This window comes from Octodon degus, unplaced genomic scaffold (genome assembly GCF_000260255.1).
Source record: "Octodon degus isolate 3935 unplaced genomic scaffold, OctDeg1.0 scaffold00005, whole genome shotgun sequence".
Taxonomy (NCBI): Eukaryota; Metazoa; Chordata; class Mammalia; order Rodentia; family Octodontidae; genus Octodon; species Octodon degus.
The window spans coordinates 32,683,708-32,695,811 of NW_004524581.1; the positions used below are offsets into that span (position 1 = coordinate 32,683,708).

Consider the following 12,104-nt stretch of genomic DNA (forward strand, 5'->3'; position numbering starts at 1 on the left):
AAATAAATTAAAAAAAAAAAAAAAAAACATTTGTTAAAAAAAAAGTGATGCCAGACCATTGCAAACACTGTTCAGAGGTCACGCCAAGCAGGACTCAGAAAAGTTAAAACATACGTAGCACAGTTGTGACTCTGTGTTCGCCCTTTCTTTTGTTTGGATAGTTGACTTTTTAGTTTAAGACAAGTGTGTTCAATTATTGTTTGACTATGAGGATTACAGGGGATCCCTGGATCATGCTTTATCTTAAAATTTTTACTAATAGAAGCGGGACTGATAGCAGGGTTTTTTTTGTTGTTGTTGTTTGTTTTTTGGCAGAACCAAGGATTCAACTCACGCCCTTGTGCTTGCCCAGCAAGCGCTTATTCTACTGAGCCAGCTCCCTAGCCCCTGGCAGCAGGTTTTAATGTCTGTGACACTCTTAAGTTAGCAAAGGCTAATACACAGTGTTGTATGACACACTGATTTCATTTACCTGAATGACAGGTAGCACGGATCACATGCAAGCAGGTATCTACAGATGCATGAATATATTTAGGCTTGTTAAAAGAAGATATGTGAGTAACATTCATTTGCCATAACTGGTTCGTTCTGAGACCTCTGGGATTGCAGCTCTGCCAAGGAACAGGCCTAGCGATGAGCCGACAGGCAGGACATGACACCATGATGTGTCTAGTTTGTGCTCTGATAATTTTAAATTCCTTTGCAGCGATTTAGAATTTTGAGAAAGAAGTTTATGGGGTTGTCTTGCTCTATTAAAAATGGAAACCAGATTCCAATGGGACATGATATGATCAAGAAAGAATGGAGCAGTACTACTTAATACACCTCCTAGCAATTTTAAAAATAGTTGTGGAAGGGCCAGCCAAATAGCTCAGTGGGTTAAAGCGCCTGCGAGCAGGTGCAGGGGCCGGGGGTTCGATCCCCGGGCCTGCCATGCCAGACTGGGCATGGTGGCGTGTGCCCGTAATCCCAGCTCTTGGGAGGCTGTAAACAGGTGGATCGCTATGAGTCTGAACTAGTAGTGAGACCCTGAACACCCTGTAGGCCCTTCCCTAAAGATACAATAACAGTAATAATAATAGTTGTGATGAAGTAGGCTTGCGGTGACTGCCGTTGTTCTTCTACCAGTGTAGATAAAATCCTTAACTTTTCCTGTGGAGTACCAAGACTTCATTATAAATCCAATTTTCGATCTATATTGTTTAACTAAAGGTGCAATTGTAAGAGTGCAGCCCTGCAAATTTTTAGCCAAGCCTTTTGCTTTCTTGATACTTCATCTTTGCCAACATTCTGCCATCTGGTGACATACACCTCTGAGGGGCAGAAGTAAGGAGGAGAGTATCCCAGTTTTTCATGAGGTCTGTGCCCCACAGGTTGACAGGAAGGGATGTAATGAGCCCCATTACAGTGCCTGCCTGCCCATCATGGCCAAGGTAAGGGAGAGGCAGTGAGCTGTGAAACAGACCGAGGGGAGCCTATCAAAGTGGGGAGGTGGGTCTACTTGGCCAAGGAAATGGTCATGATTGGCTGTTTACTATAGTGATGTCAGCTCCTGTATCCATCAAGCCAGTAAACAATTTCCCATTTAATTTAATGTTACAAATAGGTCTAGGAACTGAAATGCTCTGGGAAAAATCAAATTCTTTACCTAAAGGCTCTTCTCTGCCAGGATCACATTTGGGGCTAAGGGCAGGAGTAGAAATTTTGGTGGGAATTAAATTTGGTTTTTCTCCCTGCAACAAATCAAGGCTAGAAGCCACTGGAAAATCTAATTTTGAACTCTGAGTGGCCCATTGGACCAGAAAAACCAAGGAAGCAAGATTCTGCAGTTCACATATCCCAGCAGAAGGGACTGTCTTCATTCTGGTTTGGACTGGATATAAGTGGCTTCCTGGGTCTGAATCACTGGAATACTGACTGACCCTTCTTTTGTTATTGCTACTGGGGCCCTCAGTCTGGGAACATGGTGTACTTCCCTTCTTTTTCTCTTTTTGGTACCAGGAATCGAACTCAGGACCTTGCACTTGCCAGGCAGGTGCTGTGCCACTGAGCTATATCCCCAGCCCTTTGTTTTTCTGCAAGAGTGTGCCATTTTCATAAAAATTAGATTTACAATCTTTCACCCAGTGAAAACTTTTCACACAGCATGGACACTGAGCACTGGGTAAATCCGCTGAGGGGGCTGGCGCCTTTAGAGGCCCTGGGCAGTTCCGGCAAGTGTGTCCTTGCTTGCCACAATTAAAACATTTAATCATACCAAATTTATATTAAAAAAAAAAATTATCAGCAAGGTGTTGGGATATAGCCTGTGTCGTGAGTGCGGAAGCCAGGGCGCTAGATCCAGTTTTTGGGTGTGCACAAAATTTGTGTATGCGCACAAATCGTTTTGTATGAAGTACTGAGGCCAAGGCTCTTGTAAAATCGTTATTGGCATTCTCATATGCTAATTGATGAATGAGCATTTTAGCCTCAACGTTGTGCGGAATCTGCTTCCTTGTGGCCTCTTTCAGCCTTGCTACAAACTGGGTGTAGCTTTCTATAGACTCTGGAGTTTCTGAGTAAAACATTTATTAGGCGCACCGTCCTCTGGGACAGAAATTCACACACGGTGTGGCAGCTCTTTCCACCGCATGCAAAGAAGGGCTGGGGCGGGGCCTGAGCACTGAAGTCAGCATGCGACGAGCCAGAGCACATTTCAGGAGGAATGGCTTTAAGATTTTCACCCTCACTATCTTGGTTACTCTGTGTCTGTTCTGATGTATTTTTAACTGTAACTCAAAATGTAGGAACTGGGGCTGGGCCCAGGACATTAGCCTGCCAGGTGCGACGTTAGCCTGCCAGGTGAAGTCACTGTCTCCTGTCAGCGCTCGCCCCTTCCATGCTCTTGGAAGCTCCCGAGGTTCCTCCGGTCTGTCTCTCAGCAAAGGGAAGCGCACAACCCGTCAGGTCATTCCTACCTACATAGCTCCAGGAGTTCATGTTGTTTTTATACACAATTATTTCAGGATGAAGCTGGGGTTTTTTCCCATAATTTTATTGAGAAACAAACAGCAATGAGACAGTTTCAAATCAAATTGGTAGGACAGTTCCAATAATTAACACATTGCATACTGTCTTCCTAGTGGTTATTTGTTGTACAAGATGCAGACATGATATCCTATTTATTTATTTATTTATTTATTTTTACTTTAATGGTAGAACTGAGCTAGGGCTGGGCCCCAATGATATCCTATTTATAAACACTATTAGAACAAATCCCTTTATTCACTGAATTAAGAGAATGTAGCTATATATCTATCCTAACCATTTTGAATACACAGATACAAAATGGTCATTCATCTGTATCCCCTTTTTTGTTTATATCCGTCATTTAAATATTATAGGTGTGTGAAGGGGCCGGCGGTATAGCTCAGCGGACTAAGCGCTTGCTTAGATAAGCGCAGGAGCCAGGGTTCAATACCTGGCTCCGCCTGCCGCGCCGGCCCCACCTTCGGGTGCGCTGAGCCGGCGATGGAGTCCGGGCGCGGTGGCGCGCGCCTGTAATCCCAGCACTTGGGAGGCAGAAATCAGGAGGATCACTACTAATGTGGGCTATGTAGTGAGACCCTGAGCAAAAAAAAAAGAAAAAAAAAATCAAAAAAAAAAAAAAGGAGCTGGTGAGATGGCTCAGTGGTCTAAAGCACCTACTTGGAACAAGCTTGGGAAAGCACAGGGACCACGGTTCGATCCCCCAGCACCACATGCCAGCCAGCCCCACCCCCTGGTGGACTGAGCTGGCCACACACACACACACACACACAATAAATAAATAAATAAATAAATGTTTAAAAAAAAATATTATAGGTGTGTGAACTCAGCAAAATATTCCAAAAGAGTCCAGTAGTCCATAATGAAGCTGGTTCTATTGCCAGATTCTTTTTTAAACATGTCTTAACTTCCATATGAACAAATCATCCAACCTGTTTTTCATAAAATTAAACTTTTATTAAGTTCAAATTTGTCTCTTGCAATGATGTGATAAGTTGCCAAATAACTGAGTTATTTTAAAATGCTTTGTTCATATTCTTGTTTTATAATTAAAATATACATTCAGTGAAAAAAAAAAAAAAAAGGAATTGGGGCTTGGGCGATAGCTCAGTGGTCTAAGCACCTGCCTGGCAAGCACAAGGACCCAGGTCCCACCCCTGGTACCACGTGCCGTGCTGCCCCATGCCACGTGGGCCCCGGAAACAGCTGTGGTGGCGCACACCTGCAATCCCAGCTCTGGGGAGCCTAAGACAAGAGGACCAGTAGGAGTGTGAACTGCATAGCAAGACCCTGTGCCAAATCAATAAATCAATTCTTTTTAAAAAATAGTAGGAATTGTGTGGGGGACAGACAAGGGCAAGCAAGATGGGTCACACCACCTGGCGTCACATGAGAACCTTCAAGTATATTATCCAAACAAGTAAGAGTATTAGGAGCTTGGGCTCCATTGGCTAGTATCTCCAAATCTTTTAAGAGCAAAAAGTTAAAAGCTTTTCTCATCTCACTATACTTTGGCTTTTTTTGTGGGTGGGGAAGGAGGAGAGGTGGTTACTGAGCTGACTCTTTGGCCTCGGGGAGGCCGGGACTGCAGGGAGCACAGCTCCCCAAGGCAGAATCTTCCAAACTGGGTGTGAGGAACAAAGGAAGCTGAGTGTGTGAATAAACTGGAGAAGTTTTGCATTTCTTTGTGAGTCTCTTGCAAAAGTGAATTTATTTGATTATCAGTACTTTTTGTTGTTGCTGTTGTCTTTCTGAGACAGGGTCTCACTATGCCGTTCAGGCTGGCCTTCAGCTCACTTTGTAGCCCAGGCTGATCTTGAACTCACAATGACCCTCCTGCCTCAGCCTCTCGAGTGCTAGGATTATAGATGTGCACCGCACAACACCTGGCTATTTTTTTAAATTTTTTCAACATGCTTCATTTTCTCCAGCGGCCCATTTGGAGGCACATTACTGTGGTGATCTGATGCTTAGGTTATGGTTCCATCAGAGCCCTTTTCTCTTTCAGTTACCTTATTCACAGGCATTTTTTAAAATTTATTTATTTATTTGTGTGTGTGTGTGGCCAGCTCAGCCCACCAGGGGGCGGGGCTGGCTGGCGTGTGGTGCTGGGGATTGAACCGCGGTCCCTGTGCTTTGCTAAGCTTGTTCTAAGTAGGTGCTTTAGACCACTGAGCCATCTCACCCGCCCATCACAGGCATTTTGTTTGCACATACAGAGCGTTTTGTAACGGTAACCTGCTGCAAGCAGGAGGGCCACCTTCACGAGGTGACACGTGGCTACAGTTCGTGGGTGGATTTTCTTATTTTGGGTTTTAGCTAGAGGAAAGCTCTCACTTGGGGCTGGAGAGATGGCTCAGTAGGATAAGCTCTTGCCTGGCAAATGCAAGGGCCTCAGTTCAATCCCCAGTTCTGCAAAAAAACAAAAGCTCTCACTTATTTTATCCCAAACTGTGAGCTCCAGGGTATGTCTTGGGGGGGCGGGGAGGTCAGAATGTAGCTACCTCACAGAGTAATCTAAAAACTGGTTTAGATGCACATTAATGTGGGCATCATTTAACATCACTTAGCATCATCTCCATAACATTGAGGCTAATCAACAAACTAAATTCTTGCTCTCCTGCAGCTAAAGATTGAGCTTGCCCCACCGTTACCCTTAAAGAAGAGACTCCTGTTTGCTACTTGTGTCCAAGCACTATGATTACTCAAACGCTCCACTTACCTCTAAATTGGTCTCCAAAGGTCCAGTGGGTTGCTAGCCCCTGATTCTGGACAGTGGGTGCTGTGCCGAGAAGGTCGTGTGTTCCAGCCACGCTGAGCCCCAAATATAGAGACCCTTCCTGGGATGGAGACGATCGCTCCGCTGTCAGGGAGACTCACCCAGGCGGTCCTCCACAGGCAAACAGAATCGCTTACATTCTCTTGAAAAGCTCATAGTCTGTGTCTCAAACACATAAAGGGGAACTATGCCCCCACTGCCTCAGTGCCTACTGTCTATCAGGCTCCTTTAAACCTGTGAGGTGCGCCCTGAGAGGGCCACAGAAACCAGGTGTGGTAGCGCAGCCTGTAATCTCAGCACTGGGAGAGCTGAGACAGGACGATCACCACGAATCCAAGCTGCATAGTGAGACCCTGTTTAAAAAAAAAAAAAAAAAAAAAAAAAAAATAGAAGGCATTTTAAAAAATCAGATCTGGGCATAAAAGTCAGAGATTCTAAAAAAGGAACTCCCGGGGCCAAGGAGACGGCTCAGTAGAGTAAGGGCTTCCCTGGCAAGCGCAAGGGCCTGAGTTCAATCCCTGGTTCCGCAAAAAAAAAAAAAGACTTAAAAAAAATAAAAATAAAAAAATAAAAAATAAATAAAAATAAAAAAGGAACTCGCAAGGCGGACCAAATAGCTCCGCGGATTAAAGCGCCCGCAAGCAGGCACAGGGGCCTGCGGTTGGATCCCTGCGGCTGTGCCGGCCCCGCCCCCAGGGCACGCTGAGCCGGAGCACAACGGAGACTGGGCGTGCTGGCACTCGCCGCCAGTGATCCCAGCTCTTGGGAGGCTGTAAACAGGCAGATCACTACGAGTCCGATCTAGTAGTGAGACCCTGAACACTCTGTAAGCCCTTCCCTAAAATACTAAAATAAAATAAAAGAGGAACTCGGACAGCCAAGACTCCTCGGACACTGCCCCCACCCCTAGAGTTTGGGGATTGAGTTGAGGTCAGGAATGAGCATTTTATGGGTGGCCAACCGAGGAGGAATGTCTCCAGGGGCCAGTCATTTATGGCACGACTTTCATTTGCAAAAGAGCTCATCAAGTAATTCCCGCACTCAGGTGGCTCATGCTTTCCCGGTGGAGAGCAGGTACTGAACACGTGCAGCAAGCAGCAGCGGCGCTGAGATGCAGGGGCAAGCGCTAGCTCACGGAGGAGGGAGTAAGTGGGAGGAAGCCTCTGCGTCCTCCCAGGGACTTGGAGCGTGGAAAGCAGGGTACAGCACCAGGGTGCAAGGGAGGCGGTCCTAGGCGGTGATGGGGAAACTGGAAGAGTGCGGCCGAGTTGGGGGTGACAGAATTGAGGAGAGGTTTTGTTTAGGGCGGTGGAACTTTTCTGGAGACCAGGGATGGCCCGGGAAGAGGTAGGGTACAGATGAAAGACAATGCCATCAGGCTAAGAGCCAGAATCGAAGAATTAAAAGGTTTAAGCCCAGGACGGACCAGCCGAAGTGAAGTGGGCTTGCTCCTCAATGGCACAAGCGAAGGCCTTTATCACCAGAATCACCGGGAGGCTGGATGAAAGGGTTGGAACGCTAAAAGGCATTCTGCTTGCTTTGTGGAAAGGGCAGTCTCAACCAGGAGGATCAGGGTGGATACTGGGTCAGGAAGGACTTGAAAAGTTTGCAAGTGTGCTAAGGATGCACGCGTGGGCAGCAGCCAGCAAAACCTCAGGCTGGGGATATGGCTAAGGGGCATAGGAGCCTGCCTCGCGAGCTCAAGGTCTTGAGTTCGAAACCTATTACCAAAAAAAAAAAAAAAAAAAAAAAAACCCACAAAAACAAAAAGCTCAGGCAGGGCAGGCGGGCCTCACCCCTGAAAGTGCCGCCGTCACACTCTGGGGCCCACTCCGCACGGCTTGGCGGGAGCCGCCCCACGGCAGGACGCAGGTGGCCGCGAGGCCGGGCAGGCGGGCGAGCGGGGCTCGGGGACGCGAGTGCGCCGCCTGCCGCGTAGGGGAGGGCAGCCGGGCGAGCAGCAGCCGCCGCGGCACTTGGCACGCACGCGCAGACGGGCCGCGGGCCCCAGAGGCACAGAGGAGGGGGAGCGAGAAAGAGGGGGTGTGGAACGTATTTCCGCTCTGGCGGACAAATAATCCTGGCCAAAGGGGAGGCACGGCTGTCCGGCCCTTTAACCGCGTGGGGGTGCGCGTGAAGGGAGGGGGGTCGGGCAGGGGGGGATCCTGCTCCTTTAATTCCCTCCCCTCTTCCTCCTCCTGACTCCTCGCGACGCGGCCGAGCGCGGGGCCTGGAACACACGGCACGAGCTGCCCCCGCCCCTCCCCCTGACGCCCACGCGGAGCCGGCCCCGCGCGCGCGCCCCGTGCACCCCCGCGCCTGCGCGCTGCCCAGGCCCAGCCCGTGTGTGGGGGGCGCTGCCGGCCCTGGGGGGGTGGGGAAAGAGGGGGGGAAACAGCGCGCGGAACCCGGCCAGGTGAGAGGCGCGTGCACTCAGGGCCGTGGGGCTGGGGGGGCGTGCCGCGGAGCTCCGGCGTGGGAGGGGGCGTGCACGGCGCGCGCAGGCGGCCGGGGGAGGGCTCGGAAGGGGGTTCGGAAGACCCGGGAGCGGGCGAAGGGGCGGGGTGAGCGCCTGCAGCCCGGGCCACCCCAATCCACAGGTCCAGGTCGCTGCCCCCCCTTTCTTGTCCTTCCCCGGGGCGCGCGGGCTTTCTCCGCGGCGGGCGCTGGACTGGGGGTGTGGACGCCGCTGCCCCGCCCCCGGGAACCACGCCTCCCTCCTCGCAGGGACTGCGCCTCCCCCGGTGGGGGAAACTGAGGAAGAAGCGTGAGGACTTATGCTGGGGGAGCCGGGCAAGAATGGGGGCGAAGGGCCTGGAGTCTCGGCTCTCGAGAGCCCGAGACCTTTGTCTCTGACCGGCTTCCTTCCCAACCAGGGTTGCCCGCTCCCGCCACAATGGCCTCGGGGGTGGAAGTCCTGCGCTTCCAGCTGCCCGGCCACGAGGCCGCCACGCTGCGCAACATGAACCAGCTCCGCGCGGAGGAGCGCTTCTGCGACGTGACCATCGTGGCCGACAGCCTCAAGTTCCGTGGCCACAAGGTCATCTTGGCCGCCTGCTCCCCGTTCCTGCGGGACCAGTTCTTGCTGAACCCCAGCTCCGAGCTGCAGGTCTCCCTGATGCACAGTGCTCGCATCGTGGCCGACCTGCTCCTCTCCTGCTACACGGGCGCCCTGGAGTTCGCCGTCAGGGACATCGTCAACTACCTGACGGCCGCCTCCTACCTGCAGATGGAGCACGTGGTGGAGAAGTGCCGAAACGCCCTCAGCCAGTTCATTGAGCCCAAGATAGGCCTCAAGGAGGATGCGGTCGGCGAGGCTAGCCTCGCGAGCAGCGCCAGCGCCACCAAACCCCTCCTCCCGCCCGCTAGGACCCCGAAGCCGGCCCCCAAGCCCCCGCCCCCTCCTCCTCTACCCCCTCCGCTCCTGCGGCCAGTGAAGCTAGAGTTCCCCCTGGACGAGGACCTGGAGCTGAAAGCGGAGGAGGAGGATGAGGATGAGGATGAGGATGTGTCTGACATCTGCATTGTCAAGGTGGAGTCGGCCCTCGAGGTGGCGCACCGGCTCAAACCCCCCGGAGGCCTGGGAGGGGGTCTGGGTATCACGGGCTCCGTGAGTGGCCACCTGGGGGAGCTGGCCCAGAGCAGCGTGGCCCCCAGCACCGTGGCCCCACCGCAGGGTGTGGTGAAGGCCTGCTATAGCCTGTCTGAGGATGCAGAAGGGGAGGGCCTGCTGCTGATCCCTGGGGGCCGAGCCAGTGTGGGGGCCACCTCGGGCCTCGTGGAAGCAGCTGCGGTGGCCATGGCTGCCCGGGGGGCGGGGGGCAGCCTGGGGGCAGGGGGTGGCCGGGGGCCCCTGCCTGGGGGCTTCTCCAGCGGAAACCCCTTGAAGAACATCAAGTGCACCAAGTGCCCGGAAGTGTTCCAGGGTGTGGAGAAGCTGGTCTTCCACATGCGCGCGCAGCACTTCATCTTCATGTGCCCGCGCTGCGGCAAGCAGTTCAACCACAGTAGCAACCTCAACCGCCACATGAACGTGCACCGCGGCGTCAAGTCGCACTCCTGTGGCATCTGCGGCAAGTGCTTCACGCAAAAGTCCACGCTGCACGACCACCTCAACCTGCACTCGGGGGCGCGGCCCTACCGCTGCTCCTACTGCGATGTGCGCTTTGCCCACAAGCCGGCCATCAGGCGGCACCTCAAAGAGCAGCATGGCAAGACCACGGCAGAGAACGTGCTGGAGGCTAGCGTGGCCGAGATCAACGTCCTCATCCGCTAGCTGGGGGCAGGCGTGGCGGCCGGGGTCGTGTGGGGCTGGAGAGGCTCCTGGGCCCCTGAGGATCGAGGATCGGGTGGGCGGGCAGACGCGTCCAGGGGGAGGGAGGGAGGGCGAAGATTACTTGGAGAAAAGATCCTGCTTCTCAGAGAAAGGCTGGAGCTGGGGACAAGGTTCTTTTACAAACCCAAGGAAATGTGGGGCCCCAGAGTGATTTTCATAGAGATGCATGGATGTGGAGGGAGGGGAAAAGGTTGCATAGAATGAAGAGGAGGGAAGATTGGAAAATGGGTTTTTTCCTGGCTAAGGCTGCCAGGAGAAGGAAAGTTCTGACATTTCTTGAGGTGGGGGTGGGTGGGTGTCGGGAGGGAACTGGGCAGGAGGCAGCTGACATGCTCCTGGTTAGAGTAGATCCTTAGGAGAGGGCGCGGTAGGGGACACAATTACTGAATCCCAGATGAGGAAGAGGGAGACAGTTCTTGCATGCCGGGGGAAATGGGATTGTGGGTAGGTGGCTCACCAAAACTGGAGCACAAAGTTAAGGTGCCAGGTAAGAGAACATGGGGTGAGCCTCCTGGGTAGACACTAGGAAGAGGGGGTATAATAGCAAGAACAATGAATAGTGACGGGGCTGGGGGCAGGGGCACTTAGAAAAAGGACACAAGGAGGGCAGTTAGTGGGCGGGAGACGAGTAGAGACATACAGTATTTTTTAAGAAAACAAAACGTATTTTTTAGGATTTTTTCTGGAGTTTGGGATTTTAGTTTTTCTGCTTTGTTTTCCACAGAATAAAAAATTAATTTTTTTTCTTTATACTCTGGCAACTGCGTGTATATATATATACATATATATACATATATGACTGTCCCACCCTAGATGGTATCTCCCTCTTGCTGTGCCCAAATTACCCAGAGGTCATAGCTCACGCAGGTCCTGACCCCAAAGGAGCCACCTCCAGACAGGTTAGGGAAGGTGACAAGAGAGCTCTTCGGGCTAGGGACAACTCTCCACCGGTGTGCAGTCTCAGCACCTACCTAGGGACAGCACAGCACATGTGATTGACAGCCATCGTGATACACATCTTGCAGGGTTTGATGTGAGGGACAGGCAACAGGTGGCCAGGGTGTCCACTGATAGTACAAACAGATCTGTTCTGGCATATTCGGAGACCTGCAAACTTGCATTAGGTTTTGGGGGGAAAGACTACAATTCCCAGAAAGCTCTGGAAAGTTCCTAACTAGCGAACTACAGTTCCCAGAAGGCCTTGAAATGGCCTGAAGTGCCCCTTACCCTAAGCCTGCCCATGTCAAATACTGCGTGAGGGACCGTACAGATGTTTCTACACTGTGAAGGAGACAGAGTACAGAGGGGCAGCTTCCGTGAATTCCACTTTTAGGGCTGCACATCCTGGTGTCTTCCTTCCAACGGTCGGCGGGGCTGTTACCCACGGACTGCCTGGCTGCTGATGAAGGGTTTATCCAAAAGCCAACACTTACTACAGTGTCACCAAAAAAACGTCACTCGAGCTGCCAGGAGTATCTGGATCTCTAGCGCTTGTGGCAGAAACAAAAGACATTTAGTCCCAGGTTTTCAAAAGGGATCGCTGCTGGGTGGGGACTGATGCGGCATGCTAGAGTAAAGGTGTCCCCGTGCCCCCTTCCTGCTCAAAATAGAGGCGAGGCCAGAACCAAGGTCGAGCCTTCTTATCTGAGGATCGAGAAACTGGAAAGACAGTGCCAGACAAACGCAGCAGCTAAGGACCAAGGGGCTTGGGCGCTGTGTTTGTCCTCTCGACCCAGATGGGAAAACAGGGGCCACCCCTGGATCCGGGCAGGCCTGGCGCTTGGTTCCCTGCAGGGCCGAGACTCCGAAGGACAGGAACTCTCCCCCGAGAATCCCAACCGGTTCCAGCGCCGCTCTCTGGGAAAATGGTCCGAATGCGCGCGACGGCCCCTTTAAGGCCCCTCCTCGCCCGCCCGGCTCGCCCACGTGACCCGGGGCGGCCGCGCGCCGGCTCAGCCCCCC

The 12,104-nt window shown here is 52.3% G+C and overlaps 1 protein-coding gene across 1 annotated transcript; it reads left to right on the top strand.

The window, feature by feature from the left end:
* Positions 1–8,083: 8,083 nt before the first annotated feature.
* Positions 8,084–10,345, top strand: Zbtb12 (zinc finger and BTB domain containing 12). Its single transcript, XM_004624287.2, has 2 exons — positions 8,084–8,222; positions 8,683–10,345. The coding sequence occupies exon 2, from the start codon at positions 8,703–8,705 to the stop codon at positions 10,080–10,082; it is 1,380 nt and encodes a 459-aa protein (XP_004624344.1). The 5' UTR covers positions 8,084–8,222; positions 8,683–8,702; the 3' UTR covers positions 10,083–10,345.
* The last annotated feature ends 1,759 nt before the right edge of the window (positions 10,346–12,104 follow it).

What these genes read in the sequence shown, in the direction of transcription:
- Zbtb12 (XM_004624287.2), top strand. Translation starts at nt 8,703, where the DNA reads ATGGCCTCGGGGGTGGAAGTCCTGCGCTTCCAGCTGCCCGGCCACGAG.